This window comes from Gavialis gangeticus, unplaced genomic scaffold (genome assembly GCF_001723915.1).
Source record: "Gavialis gangeticus isolate Ggan-Ray unplaced genomic scaffold, GavGan_comp1, whole genome shotgun sequence".
Lineage (NCBI taxonomy): Eukaryota > Metazoa > Chordata > Crocodylia > Gavialidae > Gavialis > Gavialis gangeticus.
Genome location: NW_017729025.1, coordinates 62,566,791 through 62,588,772, shown reverse-complemented (window position 1 = coordinate 62,588,772; position 21,982 = coordinate 62,566,791). Strand labels below are relative to the sequence as shown.

Below are 21,982 nucleotides of genomic sequence, written 5' to 3'. Positions count from 1 at the left end.
ACCATACCTATTAACTCCTTGATCATATCGTGATCATTTCCTTCCAAGTTACCCATCATCTTTACATCCTCCACCAGTTGGTGAAGGATGTAATTGGTGAGGACAAGATCCAAAATAGATGATCACCTAGTTGTATCTTCCACTTTCTAGAATAGAAAGTTGTCCTCCACACAAGCTAGGCACTGGCTTGAAATTTTATGTTTGGCTGCATTGTTTTTTCCAGCAGATATCTGGAAAATTGCAGTCTCCCATCAGTACTATCCCATAGCTTTTGAATAAACTTGTCACCTGTTTGAAATGTTATCCATCTCTTCTTCCTGATCTGATGGCCTATAATAAAACCCCACCATTATATTAGAATAGCATCTTTCACCTTTTATCTTCACCCAAATGCATTCTGCCTTGCTCTCTTCCTCCTCCTGAACCAGGGAACAAGTGTATGTGTTTTTGACATGCAAGGCAGCACCACCATCTTTTCTCCCAACACTGTTCTTCTGAAGTAGAGTGTAACCCTCAATATTGACATTCCAGTCATAAGAGCTGTCCCACCAGGTCTCTGAAATGCCAATCATATCCTAGTTATTTTCACAAGCTGCAGCTTCTAGCTTTTTTTGTTTATTCCTCATACTTCTTGCATTTGTGTATATGCATTGGATGTATTTTGCATTGTGACCTACTTGGTCCCCTTTCATACCACTTGTTGTAGTCCTGTCGCTTTCTGGCCCTTTCCCAGAGTTAAGTTCTTTCTTCAAGTCCTTCCCCTCTGGACTATGTGCTCTGTTGCTGGAGGGTTTTGATCCCAGTTCCTCATGGGACAGGGGTTAGCAAAATACAGCCTGCAGGCTGGGAATGAGGTGCCCACATGTACAACCCCCCCAACATACCCTATTGGGCCTTGCTTCCACTCTCTTGGGCAGAAGGGCCCTGCTAAGCCAGCAGCTTCTGGGTGGGGCTCCTGCTGCAGCTGGAACCTGCTTACTCAGGGTAGCAGGTAGGGAAGCAGTGGGATGGTTCAGGGGGTAGAGTTGCAGCTGGATGGAGGTGGAGACGCAGCACAGAGCCTGCGCCCAGAGGGGCAGCAGGAGCATGGAGCTCAGCTGAGCAGGCTGTGGGTGGGGGGGTATAGGGACCCCCTACATATCCCCCCCATGGAGTGCAACCCCCGCTGTTGGCAACAACAGCAGGTGGAGAGGTCAGAGTCCTTGTGCCTTGAACTCGCACCTGGTGGGGCATGGCTCTGGCCAGTGCTGCATTGGGGGAGGGAGTGGAGTCTGCCCTATCATTGGGCTCCACACTGCACACTTGCAGCTTCACACTTGCAGTGGAGAAGCCCCACACTAGACTCCGCAGGGAAGCATGGGGTGAGGCTCCCTCCACTCCTGGCAGAGTGCAGGGACCTGGGCAGCAAAGTGCAGGGGAAGCAACAGGTTCCAGTGTGGGACTTCCCCTGCTGTGAGTGCTGGAGCTGCAGGACCACAGTCCAGAGCCCCAGCGATATAGCAGGCTCTTTTCCCTCCCCCCATGCAATACTGGCCGGAGCTGCACCTGCGCCAGGCACGAGCACCCTGACCTCCCCACCTGCTACTGCTGCCAAGCAACAGGGGCTGCATACCATGGGGGAAGCGTGTGGGGGTCCCTACACCCCATACCCTTACACCCACACCCTGCTCCCACAACCCCCATTGACATATACATACACCCCAACATACCCTATGCCCCCCTACACAGCCACACCCTCTAAACCCCCCCCAGACACTCCCACACCCCACCACACAAACACACAATATAAGAATGACACTTTATTTTTGAGTTATTATGCAATCTCTTCTATATACAGTAAAGAATCACAATTCATGACAGATATTTTTGTAACAAAATTAAAATATAGTAGGTGTTTGACTTCTAATGTATGATTTGGTTTTTTTCTGGTTCTAAGATGGCAACCTCCCCTCCCAAAAAGAGTATTTGAGGGGGGGGAGCAGCAAGGGGAGGGACTTCTGGTGGCAAAGGTCAGGGGTTAGAGGGCAGGACTTCTGATCCCAATGTGACAACCAGGGGACAGGGCAACTGTCAAGGGGCGGGGCTACCCATGCGACCCCTAATAGCTTGCCAAAACTTGTGAAGCAGCCCTCTGCCTGAAATAATTGCCTGCCCCTGCCGATAGCCCTCCTTACTAGGTTGGCCAGACAGTGCCTGAAGATGCTCTCCCTGTTTTGCAGCAGGAGCAGCACTGCTTTAAATTTATTTACAAAGACATGTAGAAACGTGAGGATGCAGGGGCAACAGTAAGCACTATTTATGGAACTATAGGGATGTTAGCAGCAACCTGCAGTGAAGTATGAAGCACAAGTATTGCCACCTCAAGGGGAGAGAGGTTTACATAGTATACTGTGAGCTCAGTGCTTGTAAGATGTCTACTTCTATACTTCCAGGGATTTTAGTGGCTGCCTGTTTGGAACAGCAGGATGCAGGCATGACATTATTAAGTGTTTGTGTATAGCCTGCCTGAGTCTCCCTCATTCCCAGAGTAGAAGCAGGTGCATAGTTGTGTTTTCATTCAGTGATAAATGATTCAGTTAGCTAACACTGAGCATTTCTAAAGAATTAGCACATTATTGTATACAGTGGTGGCCTTAGGGTTGCTGGAGCCCTGGACAAGAGAGTCATTCGTGGCCCCTTAGTGGCTTAATTTTGATGACCTATAAGCAAGTTGGACATTTTCAATTTCAATTTCACTTTGCCCTGTCCATGAAACTTCAATGAAAGTATCTTAATACAATATTAATACTACAAATATTCAGTGTAATTAATGTTTATTTTTATAAAGTGTGGGGCCCTGGACAGTTGCCTGACTGTCCTCCCCTAAGGCTGCTACTGTTGTATAGCAAGACTTGCAACAGGGTTTCATTTATCTATGATTTTTTTTAAATCTTCCCAATTGCCAGTTTTTCACCTAAATAAATATAAAAAGTGGGGACTTGTATTTAAACAGCATGGTGCCTGTATGAGTTACTTATATCCATAGTTAGGAATTAAATAAATTGGCTGATTTTTAGGTGCAATCATCATCCACTTCCTCTCACTAACTTAAATGTTCTTAAATGACTTCTACTCTAAATTATTCCTGAATGCTGAGCATGTTGCCTTTTATGTACTGCCTAGTCCATCAAATAATACTTGGTGTACATGTAAAACTAACGGCCTTGGACACACATTACTTTTGTAGTCATATATATGCCCGTATAGTGCTACTGAAAGCAAATATGCATGCATTCAGTCTGTAGTGCTACAAAGATGGCAGATCCACCCCCCAAAAGTTTCCATTTCAAATAGGAGCATCTTTGTAGGAGAAGGATGGACAATAGCTGGATCTGTGAAAGCCCATGGGGAATACAGCTGCAAGCTGTTACAGTCATTGCTGCCCCAATCCACTAAACATCTCTCCTGGAGCAGTGGCTGTCAAAGACAGCCTGTCCTTTCCATGCCAGGAACTGGTAGAGGCTGTTGAGCACAACCCCTGGCCATCTGCAGGTACAGTGAGGGCAAGGAGAGCATGCTCCATCCCCTGAATGAGCAGCTGGGGACCGTCTCTTTGCCACCACTGCCTCCATGGCAATATGATCTGGAGACAACCTCTCTGTTATTGGGGCTGAGGGAAACAAGAGGAGCTTCTGTCATCCCTAGCTGGAAGCTGCACCTTTGAGGGGACTATGCGTCTCGAGCTGCCAGCTGCATGAAGTGCATTCAAGGGCAGGATGTTGCTGCAAGAGAGGTGTTACAATCAATAGGTGTTGCTACCAAGTTAACCTATCCCTGCATAGTCACCACAGTTTTATACTGTGAGTGAAGATCAAAAGCCCTGAATTTGGCAATTGTATCAGTGATAGGGAAGGCCTAACCTAGGTCTTAGCACACCCTGTCTCCACTTTACTCCACAAGGCTCAAACCTCCCTCTATTCTGGTGCCTCCCTGGACTGAGTGTCCAGGGCTCACATGCCATACACAGCGCTGCCCATGCCACATGAAGCACATGCACTGTGGGTTCACCAATCCCAGCATAGTGAGTAAGCATGTACATATGCTAAGTGGGTTCTAACTTTTGAGTGCTATAAAAGCAGAACCTTAAAAAGCTCACACAAAAACATTTACTATCCAGATTCTGAGGAGAGTTTCACTTTTTAGGTTTCAGTTTTTACCATATAAACATCAGAACATCCAGAAGCTTTGGTCAATTTTTTTCAAAAACTGGATACCTAAATTCATGAGTGACTGGTGCCTCCTGAATCTGGGGGGCACCCACAGAAGCCACTGACGGCAGTTGCCCTGTTAAGGGGGGTACCAGCCCTACTGACAGCATCAGTGTCGGCCATCGGGGGGCACCGACCCTGTCAGGAGGGGCATGTGCACCCCCGTGGCTCTCCTACCACTTGCCTATGCCTAAATTAGAAGTTTAAATCCCCATTAAGTCACCAAATGAAAATGGTACCAGTAATGGTACTGGTCATTGTCTTAGGTACTGAGCTAATGGCTCTGCTCCTATTGACTATGGCATGAGTTGTTAATGCTCAGAACCTATGTTCCGCCAACAGCTAAAAGGTCCAGTGTTGAGGAAGAATCAAAGCGTGTCTAAGGAGCTTTACTCATGGAGAATTAAACTGCAGAGATTGCTAAACACCTGGAAGAGCTAATAGCCAAAAGAGTAATGTGGCCTTGCAAAGCAACACTTATTACTAAGGGATCTACTTAACTTCTGGTGAGACAATGCAATTTTCATGGCTTGGTCATGACACTAAATGCCGATTTTGCGGGCATTTCCCAGTGGCCCTGCCCCTCACTGCTGATTGGTTGGAGGGCACTTTTAACTTTTTAAAAATGGTGCTGAAACATTTTTACCTCACTGACTGGCAACTTCACTTAGTCTACATCACTAGCAGATGGTAACTCCCAATCACGTAATCTATAGCTGCAGTGATTACACACTTTTTTAAGGTCAGTTTTGCAGGTAATTGCAGCCAATGCAGTATTTCCTGGTGATCATAGACAAAGCTGTTTTCCTTGGTTTCTGTGAAAACTGCAAAACCACAAATTAAGTAGACCCCTACTTATTAGTACAGACTACAGGCCAAAGTAGCATGCATGCCATGATGCTTCCTGAATGTAGGGCTTTGCTTCTGCAGATCTGCATGTTTCACTTACTCTGGGCATGTGTAGACAAAACGGAGGCCCTAAATTGAAGTGGTGAGTTTTAAAAAACACCGCTTCAATTTAGGGCTGATTAAACCCCTGTGTTGTGCCCACACTCTGCTGACTTACCTGTCACTGTGGTGGGGAGGGGAGGGTGAGTTGCTGGCGGGCAGAGCGGCCCGGGGGAGGGAAGTGGGGGGGTTAGTGCTTCCCTCCGCAGCAGCAGCAGCCCCCCACAGATGGCACCCACCTGCAGGCACCCAGCTCGGGTGGTCCCAGGGGCCACCACAGCCATGGAGGGAAGCACTGGGTCCCCGTGCAGCTCAGGCAGTCAGGCAGGCTCCGGGGGGGGGGGAGCAGGGGAAGGGGAGATCAGGCTCACAACTTTTCTTGGGTGGAGCCTGCTTTCCCAGGCTGCTGGCAGGCTGCCTGCAGGGCTTCCTACGGAGCCACAGAGCTGCTCGGAGCCTGGTGCTTCACTCCGTGGCTGCAGGGACACCAAACTAAACCTCCTTGAAAAAGTTTTAGTTAGCTGCGCCCCAAATCATTTAAGGCATTTTATGCCACTGAATTTCCTACAGCGGCTGGAATTAATGTGCTGCTGAGGCGTGCAAACACTGACACCATTAAAGAGGTGCAAAAGCATTTAGGCGACTTTAAAGTGTCATGCACACATGCCTCTCATTTCATCTACACACGGCCTCTGTGGCAGACAGTCCCTCTGGCTTCTGCCTGCAGCCTCCTTTACCTGGGCTTAAGCCTTCTAGGTGTGCTGAACACTCTCGTTCTAATCCAGCAAAGCACTTAAACATTTTCTTAACTTTGAGCTTTAGCCATGTAAACAATGCTGTTGAAGTCAATGGAACAAGTCATGTCTAAAGCTAGGCATGTACTTAAATGCTTTGTGCAATGGGGCCAGTGTACTAAAAACCTTGCAGAATCAACCCCCATTCCTCCACCAGCTGTTTTATTTAATTTGTCAATGGGTTGGCCATGGTGGCTGGGGTGCTTCAGGATTGGCCTTAAATTAAGACATTAAACAACATAATGTAGGCAACACCACTTTTCAAGGGGTTAACAGTGCAATTTATATCCCAGCTTTAGTGTGCCTATGAAGATTTACATAACAAAATGTTTTTTCCAAGCAATCATAGACTGATATATTGTGGTGTCCTGTCTCTTGGCATGTTGGCATCCTTGACTGACAGGGAAACCATACTTTTATTTTGGGCATTTTTTTAAGGTAAAAAAATAACCAACCAACTTTCTGGCTAATCTCGACTGATTGTGTTTTACTTATGTTGTTTTATAAACTCAGGTCTTGTGGATCTGATTCCACAGTTTACTTGCCCTATTTGACTGATTGTACTCATAGTATTTTCTAGCACTTGCACCATTTCAAATGTTAAGCTCAAGGGAAGAAACTAATGCCCAGAGTGACTAGTAAGTTAACTTTTCAATATTAATATACCATTATTTACAAAGAAGTCTTAGTTAAATGAAAGTTGTTAATATTGCATAAGTCAAGCACTCAGGTTAGAAAATAGCAGAATTAAAATTGCCTCTGTATGTGCATTTTGATAATCTTTAATTGTGTCCAGTGAGCAGTATGGATAGTACTAAGTAAAAAGAACTGCTTGATATGTTTACCTTCCCACTTCATTGTGGGGAGTTATCCCTTATTTACTGCACACCATCTAAACCTGGCACAAAACACTGAATTATTAATTTCCTCATATTATTCTCATGGGGGTCATCACCGTGGTGTCCAAGTACCTCACAAACATACTTCTTTTCAAAGCTTCCCTGTAAAATAAGAGAATATTAATGCAAAGAAACTGAAGCAAGGATAGAATAAGGACAACATTTGCAAAAGTGGCCCAAATTTCATGAGCCTCAGTGACTGGGCCCTTCACTAAGGACATCTAATAGCTGTTTTTCTTTAAATAAGATAAGCCTCCACAGCTTTCACTGGTTTTAATCACAGTTGTGAGTACTCCAGCCTCTCTGAAAATCAGAACCCAGCTGTGTCAAGCTAGGCATCAAGAAAATTAAGACCACAAAGTTAGTGGCCACAATCTCACCATTGCTTAGGAACTCTCTAGCAAAGCCGGGGATAGAGTCCATTTCTCCAGGGCAGCATTCAACTGCCCTGATTACAAAACTATCTTCTCTTCCCGCAGTTCCCTACTTCATTCTCTACAGACCCTCTAAATTCTGCAGCACAAACTGAATGTTGGCATTTTTAAGCACTGATTGTTCAGCAAGCTCTAATAAATATATTACAAATGGAGGTTTTCTACAGCTTCTAATGAAGCTGCATCTGAACAGATTATCCAACAGATAGAAAACTGAGGAAGAGTCTTGGACTCTAGAGCTATTCTTGCTGTTACAGTTCAGCTTCCTGCCCAAACCATACAGTTGCTAGAGGTCTTCAAGAGGTCTTCTGATTGTTTCTGTATGCTGGAAATAGAGGTTTTACTATTATCTTAATCCTCAGAGCTTTCTGTTGTGGTAAGTGGATCTGTCGTTGCTTTACAACTCTGTTCATACACCTAACTAACCCATTGCAGCAGAAAATACTGAACTATTTTATTCAATTACTAAACTACAAGGCAGCAAGAAAGTCTCCACTCTTGATCACAGTTATGCCATTCAGAAGGGCTCTGACAATTCTGTGGGAAATGATATGTTTCCAACAATATTACTTTGGCTATAACCTTATTATAGACATTACTAAGTTCAAAATCAATACAAATGCAAGCGGTCCCTACAGCAAGCATAAGTAGCAGATGTTTTCCTGACCAAAAAACATTCCCACCTCTCAGGTCCAAATTAAATACAAACTAGGGACTTAATCCATCTTCCACTAAAGCTAAAGGCAAGACTTCCATTGGTTTTGATGGTTTCTGGTGACCCCATCATGCCTTGCTTAGTTTCAAGAACAAATTGGGCTTTACCTCTCTGATTAAAACACAAGACCCCAGTTTAGCAATTTTTAAGCACACACTTAAATCTGTTCTTAATCAGGAAAGTACTCAGGCAAATATTTTTGCATCTTACATACGTGCCTTATATTGTAGACACGCTCAAGTGCCGACCCAAATGGGGAGGGATTATTGAACCAGGGATTACTGTATTTACTCAAATATAAGATGAGTCCCTCCCCAATTATCATGGGGAAAAAAACCCATTTTATAATCTCATACTAGGAAATCTCACTAAATATATTGTCTACCATTAAACTGCTGCCAAAAGCAGCATGTGCTCAGCAGTGGAAACCATCCATGAAGTGGATTAAATGCAGCCAATACTAAACATAACTATAAAACACATGGCCCACATTGGGCAAACATGCTAATGAGAACCTTTTGATCCTAAAAAAAAATGGGTGGGCAGTCCCTCCACAAGGAATAGAAACCAGGCCTGGAGGTACTGCAATACCAGGCTGGCACTGGGAGGTCCAGAGCCAGCCTTTATACTCTCCCCTTGGTGCCAAAAATGCCATGCTCCAAGCCAAATCAGCCAAATCGAGTCCAAATCCACGAGTCAGTTCAGAACCATAAGTGGTCCTACAACTGGCAAACATCCTCCACCCACACCAGGGGCTTCAGATATTTCCAAGATCTTTTGGCAGGCATCCTACGTGCAGGCCCAAGCCTGGAGACTTGGGGTTTGGATGCCTCCAAGTTTCACCTGCTGTCAGCCATATGGCTGCAGAAGCAAGTTAGGGAGGAGCTTCTCATTTCCATAAAGTGGGCTTTAAGCCCCAACACCTCAGCAGGTACTAAAACACACCAGAAGAACAGTTATCCCCAGGAACACTTAGGGAAAACTGCCTTCATGGATCCAGACACAGGGTGTTTCCCTGGAACCTACCACAAAGATAAATTAATATAACCAATTTAAATAAGACATATGGTAGTGCCCCTTAAGTACAGTCCTCCTCACCACTGACTCTGTATTAAGTCACAGTAAGCCATGACAATGCATACATTTTTTACTTCCTCTTCACTCCAGTGGCTGAGCTTTCCCTTTCTTTTCCATTTCCAATGATCCTTGTTTCTTCACTGGCCTTAAATGCCTGGCCAATATCCCCAAATGGGATCCCAAACAGTTCATCCAGAATCCCTCTGTCACCACCTCTCTCAGCCTTTCATGAGTTGAATTCAGATCAGGTTGTCCTGTGCTTCATCTGCATATAAATTTTGGAAGGATGCCAGGACTTGTGACAAGAACACCCGGTTGCAGACATAACTAGGGGGCTAATTAGCACATAGATCGTTTGTGGGGACTATCTGGAGTATACGCACATACTGAGTGGTGCTGAGCTGTGGGGTCACCATGGCTTTAAATGCTGTTGACTCTGCTGGGGCCCAGCCCAATGAACTATGCAGTAAATCATAAGCCTTTGCCTTTGGACTAATTTCAAGTAGAGTTTGTATTGTATAAGTAGATGCCAAAGTACTACCTGAAACTGTGATTATGGAGTACCTGTATTAAAACTTGCAGCAGTTTCCAAAAAAGGGTAATATGTATCAGTTCTGGATAAGCTAAATCCATAGGTACTATATGCAAATTGCTACAGCTCTCTTTACTTTCAAGGTTATTGTTTTCAAATTTGTTTCTCACTTCCATGTGCTCAGGGGAAGTAGGGTCTGAGAGTAAGGAAAGAGGGAAGGGTCTGCCAGGGGAAAAATTTGGGAGGAAGCAGAGAGCAAAGGGGCTGCGTGACCACCTACATTTATTTTCCCTGCTGTAGCAGTGGAAGGGAACACGTTCAAGACAAACCTCCAATAATTAGATTCTTTACCTGGAAAATTGCAGCAAATTTATGCTTTTTCCATATATAGAACCCAATTATTGGGGATCTGTCTTATAACCAGAGTCATCTTTTATTCAAGTAAATACGGTAAATCAACTCATAGTTTGTTCACACAGACACAGGGAAAAGTGATACCAAGCATCCTCTGCCACTGGGTAATTTACATACTGACTAGATTAAAAAACATAACTAGTCTGGAAGAAAATAACTAGCCTATGCAAAGAGAAAATAAATAGGTGTTGCCTGTAAGCCATAAAAAACCCTTTGCTTTTGATCAGAAGTGGAAAAATCTTCCCAGCAGTAGGGATGGGAATAGCAGAATGTCCCAAGCTTCATGTTCTACAGTTATAAAGGGGTGGGCACCAAATTAGTGAGAGGATTGGTAGGATCATATGGTATAATATATCTGATATAATACAGTGGACCATGGCATGGTGGCTAGTGGGAAGTATGTACAGCCCTTTCTGAGCGACCTACCCCTGGGCTCTAACGCAGCCACAGGTAGTCCAGGGATTGCTCCAGACAGTGAGAAACTGATGAGTAATTTACCAGTTTGCTGTTATATGTTTATTCCACCCCCATTCTAAAAATGCCAGATCTTCACTGTGAAGGTTCAGTGAACTTTAAAATGAACACTGAATTCATAAGCTCAGCTATAGACTTTGGGGAAAAAAATAATTTGCATTTTGAGGGCATCTGTTTGATTCTTAACCGGTACTATTACTGAGCATCCTTGATATCTCTCTTATGAAGCTCCTTGCCTTGTAAACTTAAATTCTAGGGTCTCTAGTTTTACAGAAAAAACATTTTTGGGGAAAAAATATTATTACTAATCCTGTTGACCTTAGTGGGCCCTGCAGGTTGTTTCTGTTAGGAGAAGAAATTGATGGTGGAATCAGGTATCTTTAATGCATTCTTGTTTATGTACCAACACCCTCCCCCCCCCCGCCCCCCCCAAAAAAACCCAAAAAAAACCCAACACAACCCCAAGAACGTACTATCTCCTGGTTTCCTGAACACAAGAAGAATCAAACAGCAGGAGACAGTTCTGTGCTCATGGCTCCAAGCCTTTTTTTCAGGCTGCATCTAGCCCAAAGCTTTCTCTTTTAACCTTCCCCCCACCCCCAAGGCCATGCTGCCAGGATTGCTGTGGCTAATGCTACCTTCTTTCTCAGCTTTTCTGTTCCTGTTTCTCAGCTTTTCTGTTCCTGTTTATTTCCTGTTTCTCTGAAACACATAGTTCTCCCAGTCAATGTCCAAGCTCCTGATTTGCTTTGTGAGCCTCCAGGGAAACTCTGAGAATCACATGGTTCAATTTCTGTTGAAACCTTGCCTCCTGCCAGTGATTTGGGTGGTACTCTGATTATTTCAAGAATTCAATGACGTCTTAAAACTTCATTAAGTGGAGGGTGATGGTAATACTTTGTAGTTTTGAAGAGGTTTAGCCCTACACAGAATTTGTATTTCGAACCCTAAAAATTGTTTCTACTGCTAAAATATATGCTTACAACAAAAAGCAGTTTATCAAATGTTTGCGTAAACAGTTCACCTGAGAGGTTTCTCCATTTCTGTTATATTTTTCTTTACTGGTGCCTGAGGACATTGACATCTGGACAATCAATGATGGATACACATGCACATGCATGCATGCATGCACATGCACACACATGCGCGCGCACACACACACACACACACACACAGATGCTAGAGCACAGACCAGGAAGAGCTGCTGAAAGGGTTTAAAAGTTTGTGTGGAATAAAGCACAAAGTCCCAGTTGAAAGGGCCAGGAGTGAAAGCTGAGCTCCCAAATGAATAAGACTAAAAAAGATAACACCCCGAGGCATCTGTATGTCTCAGCATTTAAATTATATCCCTTGAAATGTCAGTTTGGACTTTGTGCCAAGAAACTGTTGAAGAGCTTTTTCATGAATATACCCAATAGAAGACCAATCTGTTGAAATGAAAGGTGTCTCTAATCATCTGGTATAAACATAACATGTTTTTATTTTATTATGTAACCTTGAATTATCTTGGTCTTTTAATGAGGATTTTGAATTGTTGCTGATGCTTTGTAATTTCATAGAATTATATTGTCTCTGTGTTTCTTCTATGAGGGAAAGTGCTCTGAAGCTTTACTTTTCATTTATTTAAATGGATTAACTGATTTTAGCAGGTTTCTTTAAAAACAGTTCTGTTTTAAAGGATGTATCTTGTTTATACAGCTATTCCACTCAAATAAATAGTGGTGACTACATTATTTGTCTGCAGGAATGAAAAATGTTTTTGCAGATTTCAGTTTCTAAGTAATTTGACAATTCCTATATTTTTCCCTTCATAAATTATAGGCTGTATTTTTCCTTTTTAGGATTAGTGATTACATGGATCTGACCCCTGTAGATATCGTAGGGAAGAGATGTTACCACTTCATTCATGCTGAAGATGTGGAAGGGATCAGGCATAGTCACTTAGACTGTAAGTACCTCAGTTTTGTCAAAATAAGCTAGGAGAGCACCTGATTGCTGCTGAACTATTATTTACATTTCATGATTGTGGATCTTGATCATCCATCTGCCTTTTGTTTTAGTTTAGTGGAAGGTGGTTCAAATTTGTAATTTTTTTGTATTGCGTATTTTCAAGTCCTTTGATAGGTATATAAGATTGTTCATATATGTGTGAATGTGAAATTCAATTTGTATTCCAGTGGTCTCTAATAATTGTCCAGTTACTTGTGCTGTCCATTATTTTACTTCTTCAAAGAGGCATTGCTCAAATATGTAACTCGCTCTCTAGCATAGAAATGAACTCATAGCCTAGTTTTAATTTCTGATGACTTCTGATGTGGAGGCCAGCTGAAGTATGTTTGGTAGCCTGGAAGTAGGGTAGTAGGAAAATGAATCTTGAATGTAACAATGATTTAACCCTATAGTATGTTATCCTCTCTCTACTGTTATGGGTCCTTTTACTGTAGCATCCAAAAATGCCTAGTATTTGCAGTTCTCCAGTGTCCATTTAGACTAACATATTTAGGAGTGGTACAGACCTATAACAAGAGACAACAATCACTCTTAAAATTCATGTGTTTACCATATTGGTGCAAGTCAGCCCCCAAATTTTTTAGATCATATTCTTTCCATTTTCATCTTAGTTCTTTCATTAAAATCTTTGTACTGTTTTCATAAAAAGCTGCAGGGCTTTTTTGCCACAATGGTGATGGTCTTTCATGTGCTTTTATGGGTACCATATCTAAGAAAGCCTGCATTGAATACTGGTAGAATTTTACTTACAGAAGAATTAACCACAGAGCTGTTTACCCTGGACTGTACTTATATAATACTTCACAACTGAGAGTAGTAGAGACCCTAAATTTGTGATGAGAAAAAGAAAAACAGTATAATTGAAGAAAGCCTATGTTAGAAGGCCAAACAAATCTGCAGTCCAGTAGCACCAACAGAACAAACTAATTTAACACAGTGCTGTAACTAGGACAGGACAACTGAGGCAGTTGCCCTGGTTTCTGATATGGGGAGGGATAACCAAAAAAGAGGCCTGCTCTCACAGAGTCATGACCAGTGGCAATACCAACCAGAAATTACTGCTGCCCCTCTGTGTGGCAGCTACCCGAAGCACTTGACTGCATCGTTAGACCTCAGATTCAACCTGCAAGGGGAGACAGTGAAAACAGTGTGTTTTCATACCTAAATAAAAACAAAGTAGAGCTGGTTCCTGGATGACTGTAGTTTCAAAACTGGAATGAAATGACCATATTTTTGCAAATGTGTAGCAACCATCTTTGGTATTGGCAGCAGAGAAAGACTTCAGCTCTGGAAACTCTTTAAAGGATACAACCTGTGAAATCTGTAGGAACTACAATATATGCAACTAAAAGGGGGATAAAAAGCAGAAAGTTAAAAAGTTAAATAACATTCTGTAAGAACGTTACAACAACAGCAACCAAAAGCAGCATGGCATTTACATCACTTGCATTCCTGACATTTAATATCTAGGATATGATTGCTCAGAAATGAACAAGCAGATTCAGAAATATACTTGGTATATTTGACATTGGAAATGAGATATGACAAGTTTCAGTTCTGCTGCACTATCTGGATGAGGAAATAAAATAATATTTATGACTCAGAATGTTCACACATGGCAAGGATGAAGATCCCATTTGAAACAGACCATAATCTTCTGACTGACCAGTTCTGCCTGAGATAGAATATGGTTTATGAAACATCAAGCAGTGGGACAAGAACCAAGTGAGGCAGTGTGAAAAGTAGCAAGATTGTAACAGGGGCTGGGGCCCTTGTCATTTTAAGAGGGGAGAGAAGCTGGCTGTTGCAGCAGCGGAGAGCAGGCTGGTCATCAAGTCCAAGTGGAAGCCCCATGCGTGGCTGGAGAGCCACTTGGCAGGAAGGGGCACATAAACACAGTGCCTAAGCCCAAGCCCTGCATGCTTCAGGGAGAGGAGCTTCCAGAGAAAAGGGCTGCTGGAGACAGATGGGCAGGCACCCAAGCTACCCAAGGGAGCTGGGATGGGAGGGCTCCAAGGAAGGTATGGCTTGTGGGCAACATTAACCTCAAGTGGGGAAGACTTTTAGTTTGTGAAGCAGCTTGCTTGTGTTTGTGTTACATTTTGAGCTTGATACCAAAGGACTGGGTTGTGGATATGGGGGAGCTGTGGAGGCCACGGAGGGGTGATTGCTGGGGCACTCTGTGACAGGCAGCCTAGCCTGGGTTCAGGGATCCAGGGAGCTGAGGCTCATACACCATGAGCAGCCTGGCCTGGGGTCAGGGACACAGAGGGCTGAGGCTGATACAACGAGAACAGCCTGGCCTAGGGTTGGAGACCTTGAGGGCTGAGGTCTGGCCTAGAGAACAAGACTGAGGCCAGGAGCCAGAGCATGAGACTGGGACCAGGGGCCCAGAGCATGAGGGTGGGATCAGGGGCCCAGAGCACATGAGTGCAAAATGTGGCAGGGGGCCAGGAGCCAAGGTCTGAGGCAGTGGACATGGGCTGAGGGACACAGCCAGAATAAAAGGCCCAGGCTAGGAAGGCTGAGGCATGAACAAAGGTTCAGGACCCAAGGGCCAAAAGCTGCACTGGGACCAAGGAACCCAGAATGAACATGGAGTAACATCTCTGAGGCATGGATGTAGCTACAGGGGAGGACAGAAACCATGAATATAGCCTGTAAGGCAGCTGGTGCTTTGAGGTACTGATAGAGCCAGGAGGACCATAACTTAATTGCCAAAGGGGCAAAACTGGGGCCAGCTGGGTACAAGAGGTACCAGCTGGCCAAAGTGAACACGGGCTCGCTCTAGGACCCTGGGGCAGCCTCCCTTAACACCATAATAGTTCCATCAAGGCATGGCAGGAAAGGAAAAGGAAGGGTACTCTGAGGAGCTGGAGTGGAGGCAGGAGTCATGTGGCCACCAGGGGGCATCAGGACTCGCCCTGGGGTGTAGTCCTGCTACAGTGTTCCAGTAGACAGACACTGAACTACAACTCAGGAGACTCCCTGTGGTGCAAGCTCAGAAACTGACCAGCAGAAAATCACATCATATCTCACCTGTTACCTGTTTTGTTTTTTCCCCATCTTGTCAATTTGGATTGCAAAGTCCTCAGCACAGGAACTGTCTCCAACTGTGTGTTTTTTCCCACAGTAGCACAATGGGACTGAAATTTTCATTAGGCCTTTAAGTTCCCCCATGATAAAAATAGTACTAATAAAAATAATAATGATAGACACCATTTTTTCAACCCAAGAACCCTAACTACTACTTACATGTAAATTTTATGACTGGGATACTGAGATCAAGAAGTGCATTGTGCAACACTGTTCAGTAACCAAGTCCTGGTTTTAACCAATAAATCAAAATACATTTCAATTAGGGACAAGGTATATGGCAGTCATAGACCAAGGTTATGGTAAAAAAAATGCCCAAGCAAACCTGTCATCTCAGAAGGGTGTATCTCAAGAAGTTAAAGTAGGTATTACAACCCTTGAAGAAGAGGAAGGTCTTTATACTCTCACTCAGAGGAATAATCAACATTTCTAGCAATTAAAAGGCATGTTGTAGGCATACAAGGGTGGGGGGGGAACATTTAATGGTAAACTGCCTATCCTAAATGAGTAAATACAGATCTGAGATAGGAAGAGTAAAATCCCTTTCTATGATGAAAAACAAATGTGAAGCCCAAGATACAAGAACTTTGTTGACCAGGTGCTGGCTGTTGCAGATTACATGGATTCAGGTGAAACCAAGCATGATCACCAGATAGCCTAGCAGAACTGCAGTGCCTCAAAAGCAGAAGTGCTGTTTACCCTGTTTAACCTAAAAGAAGCAAAAGTATTTTTAGGTTTACCAACTGCTCCATCTAGAATAGTTTCGTCTGAGCTAACACAGTGTGCAAAAGGTAATGTAAAGAGGAGACTCAGAACCAAAGTGGAAAAGCTAAGAAAACCCAATGGTAAAATAGAATCAAAACTTCAAGGAGTTGCTGATTGAAAAGGACGTGTTTTGAAAAAGAATTCCAGAAGGGATAGGAAACACTTGATAGATTTACAAAAGATAAAGGGATAAAAGAGTTAAAACATCCAGAGTCTCAAAGTGCAAGTGAAAATCCAGTGGTAAACGTAAACCAAACCAAAGAAAAGTAAAACTGCTGTACAGTGAACTCTGCATGTACATAACCAAGGAAGACTAATACATCATTCCTTTAATTCCTGGTTAGTCAGTCCCCAAAAAGGGAAAATAAGCAAGGAACAAATAGTTCCACAAACCCACAAAAATGCTCAGGATGGCTGTTGATGGTAAACTGTCTTTAAATCACAGCAAACCGTAAGTAATTTCTGAAAAGGAAAACTTATTATAGGATTGTAGATAAAAGCAGGAGTTACTTGAATGTCACCATAGTAAGAAGTACAGTGAAGAAAATCTTCAAGTCTGTAAGACTGGGACTTTTTTATGAGAACTGTTGCCCTTCTAGTCCCATTGACTTCTACAGCAGTGGGATCAATCTTTAGAGAGTAAAATTATAGGGATGAAATCCTGACCTCATTGAAGTAAACAGTAAAAGTTACATTGAGTTCAGTGGGGACAAGGTTTCATTTTAGTGCTTTATATTTGTTAGAATCTGGTGGATCTTCAAAAGAAAGTGCTAAGAGAGCATTAACACCCTACCTGCTGGCTTTTACCTTATAGAATGCTACATCGCAGTATCCTCACAAGCGCTGAATAGCTGCCTTAATTTCTTTAAAAAACACAGATTAGGAATATGTTTCCTGTCTTGTTCCTCTGGCTTTTTTATTGATTTTTTTTCACAGATACCATGGTCAAAGGTATTTTATATAATTCAACCAAGTTAAATGAATATCCATCTTACATTGCTTCACAGGAGGACAGAAAAAAATGATTTTGACAGATAATTTTTCTGTGTGTTTTGCATTAATTTTCACTGGTTTACCAATAGATGAGCATATCACTAAATGAGCCAGTAACAAATATCATATGTATCTCACACAATATTTTTTTTGCATCGTCTCTCAGTGCACTCCCCTTCATAAACCCACCTGATCAGCATATATTAACTGGCATAATGCAATTGCAAATCCAGCATTTTTTCTAATAATTTGCAGACATAATTTGTAACTGACACAGGCCTATAGCTTCTGCATTCTACTGAATCCCATGCCGGCTTCTCGTAATAAGGAAATGAGATAAAAGCATTATTCAGAGTTCCAGGCTACAGCCTTCTCCTATGAATAGTTAAGAGTACTCACCAATAGATGAATTAATGGATCACTGAACTTTTTCTAAATCCCAAAAAATCCCTGTTGTCCTCAGGTACTTCCATGCTAAAATATCTGTTATTTCCTCAACGTTTGCTTGTTGCATATATGTATTATAGATATATGCAATACACTTCCCTCTCCAGAAATCATGGAGCTCTAGGTTTGCATTCAAAATCAATCATATTATTACAGACCTGTAATGTGCTGTACGTGTACAGTATACAAACCTATCAGTTAATGGGCTAAATGTTCAAAGCAATCTTGACTCAGTGTCTACAATTATTCTGGAAGCTTTTACCTCGAGTTTATCTCCAGGCTAAACTAGGCTGATTTTTGCAAGCTACTTTTGCATGTCCATATTGGGTAAGTAGGAATTGAACTCCTGATTTACACATAGATCTTATGCATGCATAAATGAAGCATGCAAGTATATGTGCATAAAATAGTCCGTGTAGTTTTAGGCCTTTCCACACAATTTCCATGCCAAGCCCAGGATAACCACCAAGAATATGATTTACCTACTGAGTCCTGTTCAGTGCTCACCACAGCCCAAGAGAGACTACTTGAAAGCAGGGCTGGGTACATCCTACAAACTGAGAACAGTTGGGTAGTGTGTGATTCTTAAAGGTTTTCCTAGACTGACTACAGAGAAGTCATTAGGATTCACTGTGAAAAATTAGGCCTATGGTAAAGACTTGTTCATAATAGACAATCCACTTAACTTTCTTTCAGTTTAATGACTCAGATATGGCATTGTTCATTACCTATTAAAAAACATTCTGATGATGCGACTCCCTGTGGCTGTAGAGCTTGGGGGGAAGGAGTTTGCCCTCAAATAAATACCAACAAAGTAATCAATAAATAAAATGATTCTTGAGTCTGGTTTCAACACTGTGTAAGTATATTGTATGGCTTGAAATAAGGTCCCATCACTGTGGTACCTGGCACCTACTGCACTACAGAATGTAGCATTTCACCAAGTATAGAAACTTTTCCTCTGTTGCTAGCTATAAAACCTTTTCTGATTTAAGGAGCCTGGAAACAGTGTCATATTGTACAAACATACATATCCCCAATTAATTTAAAAATTAATGATGTTCATTGTATAGTAACATCAAGTACTTTCTGGCTGGGAAACCAGACAGGATGTAGAAGAGTCAAGACCTTTAGAGGAAACCATGAAAATACACTTGGACAAATATAGAACAATGTACCAGAATTTGAAAATGAATATATTGCTTGTAAGAACACTGTCACAAGTATATATAGGTATATAATATGTGCCTTTTCATTTTGGAATCCTAATTGAGGTCTAAATTCAGAAACCTGACACTGACAAAAAAGATACTTGTCATCCTCAGCTATTGCTTGGGAAACATCATCCTATTTCTTCAGGATTTGATTTACAGCTATAAGAAACACAATTCCTCAGGAACAGCTAGCAAGGGCAGTTCATTTCCCATAAAGCAAAGGTCTCTGATGAATACGTTTGGTAGCATTCTCTCTGATCTACTTTTATCTGGTTTCCAGTGGTTTGAATAATCCAGATTTTCTGAAAATAAACTATTCCACATTCACCTTGGTCACTGCTCTCCTGTTTTTCAAGGAATCTTGCCCATCAATATGCTTTAAAATCAGTTATATATTCATGATTTCTTTTGTGCATGTTCAGTAGGAAATTCCTATTGACATACAAAATATTGCTTAGTGATTTAGTCTACCAGCTGCATTGAAGTAACCCTTTTAACATATGCACATCAGGCATAATTTTTCGTTCTCTTAATAACCTCAAACACATGAAAAACAAATAAAAGGAGTTGATAATTCCTAACAGTAAAATACACTTCACATATTTTGTTATCATGCTGTGGAATAACTCTGCAATGTCAAGTAGCACACAATTAGTAAAACTGTAGGGGGAAAAAACTAAGTGTTTTGATCCTGAGGAATTTTGATCCTAATCAGATCGAAATTTCAATGCTCTTGTAGTGTTTAATATCTTCAATCATAAAAAAATCACACTGATTCCAATGTCAGGTTTTTGCATTCTGTGACTGAAATAAAATGCTAAAATATACAAATGAATCTCATTTTTGTACAAGTTTATTATCGTCACTACCCGGCAAGATTGATTCTAAATTACTGTGATAGAATGTCTGATGTTTAGCTAATCTTAAGCTAAGCCAGCCTGACTGTCTGATGAAAGGGTGGTTTATTTTGTTTTATAAAGTATTGCAAAGGCAATAGACTGACCAGCTGCCTCCATAGTAAACCTGTTTGTTCACACCATAGGCAGACATTGGTATCTGCTTTTTGAGATTGCACTGTTTATGCCCTTTTGGCTGGATATGGAGGGGATACAGCAGCTAGAGAAAATAAGAGATAAGGGGAGATGGAAATAAAATGAAGGGACTTGTTAAAGAAAGTACACAAAGGAAACATATTTATATTATGTAAAAAGAATATACAGCTACTTCTGATTTTAACACAAAAACTAGAGTTTGGGTTTTCAACCTTATTTTCTTGTTAATGCTCTGAAGCCAGTATCACTTCAGAATCACATATTATTCTTATCAATTATTACTAGTGTCTGGGTTCTGTAGCTCAGTCTAGGTATGGAATTTATCACCCCAGTATCTGAGTCCCATGCAGACATCAATACACGTATCCTCAGAACAATCCTTTTGCCATCCTTGAGGTAGCAAAGTATGTTATTATCATTTTACTGATGAGGACTTGGAGGCACATGGAGATTAAGGGCCAGATCCAAACCGATCTTGTAGGTGCTTCCATTTAAGTGTTGCAGTGCCTCAAATTTAGACCCTTTGCTTTTGGTGTGGTGGTCCTAATCAATAGGGTTGGGAACCTTGGCTCCCTGTACAGTGAACAGGGAAAGCTAGACCCCTCCCAAGGGTGATCCAGACCACTTAGGTGCTCAGCAGAGAAGTGCCAACAGGAAACACAAGACACAGGAGGATGTCTGAATTCCTGCTCCATCCTAGGATGCAAGGGAAATGCTTTTATCATCTCAGGATTCAGATTACCCAGAAGAGTTAGCAATACTGACATGAAGCTAAAGCACACATCCCATGTTCAGTCTAGAAGAGAAGGAGCCCATAATTTGTACTTGCCCAGAAAGTGGGAGACCTAGATTATGAGCCATCTTTACCCTGAGGAGACTAAATCCACATCTACCCTGTCCAGGGACTGTGCCTGAACTACCAACCTACAGAGTAAAATAGAGAGATACACTATCCACCCATTTTTGTTGAAGTGAACCACTGGGCATCCAAGTGAGCAATATGTATGGGATCAGTAGGACAACAAGCAAAAGGGTCCCTAATTCTGAAGCTCCCTGAGGATGGCACTCCCCTGGAAAGGGGAAGATGTGGGTTACATCACATTAATTGTCTCATGTAAAATATGTAAGCAATCTCCTGATTTCTGTCCTTGAGTCTGGCACTTTTGTCTGCCTAGTGGGCCAGTTGCCACATGAATGAAGTGGGACCTGGGCCAACCCAGAGTCTAGGCATGGTCCCAAGGGCATTAGGCCCTTGAATTGCTCCCAAGAATAGATAGATATGACTTTGAGTCCTCTCGGGGCAAGGTCTCCTTCTTCAGCAAGCCTTTTCATAGATTTCATAGACATTTGGGCTGGAAGGGACCCCGGAAGATCATCGAGTCCAGCCCCTTGCCCCAGGGGCAGAAACTCAGCAGGGATCTTAGGATCCCAGCAACATAAGCATGCAAATGTGTCTTGAAGGCGTTCAAAGTGGGTGCTTGAACCGCCTCCAGCGGCAGTCTGTTCCAAACCTTGGGGGCTCAGATAGCAAAGAAGTTATTTATGTCCAGCCTGAATTGGTCACAGTGGAGTTCGTGACCATTCAATCTCGTAATCCCTTGGGGGGCTGTGGTGAACAGACGTTTCCCCAGATCCTGATAAGCACCCCTGATAAACATATAGGTGGCCACCAGATCACCCCTGAGCCTGCGCTTTTCCAGGCTGAACAGCCCCATTGCTCTCAGCCTCTCATCATAAGGTCTGTTTTCCTGACCTCTTATCATGCATGTGGCTCTCCTCTGCACCCTCTTAAGCTTCTCCACATCCCTTTTGAATTGTGTGGCCCAAAACTGGATGCAGTACTCCAGCTGCAGCCTCACCAAGGCCGAGTA

At 42.5% G+C, this 21,982-nt stretch overlaps 1 protein-coding gene across 3 annotated transcripts in view; it reads left to right on the top strand.

Moving 5' to 3' along the window:
• The window catches only part of NPAS3 (neuronal PAS domain protein 3), a 992,068-nt gene that overhangs the window by 940,208 nt on the left and 29,878 nt on the right, over window positions 1–21,982 (top strand). For all 3 annotated transcript variants that reach the window (XM_019518905.1, XM_019518907.1, XM_019518906.1), the window contains one exon: window positions 12,376–12,482. In XM_019518905.1, the coding sequence (XP_019374450.1) occupies window positions 12,376–12,482 (107 nt within the window). The remainder of the gene's footprint in view (window positions 1–12,375; window positions 12,483–21,982) is intronic.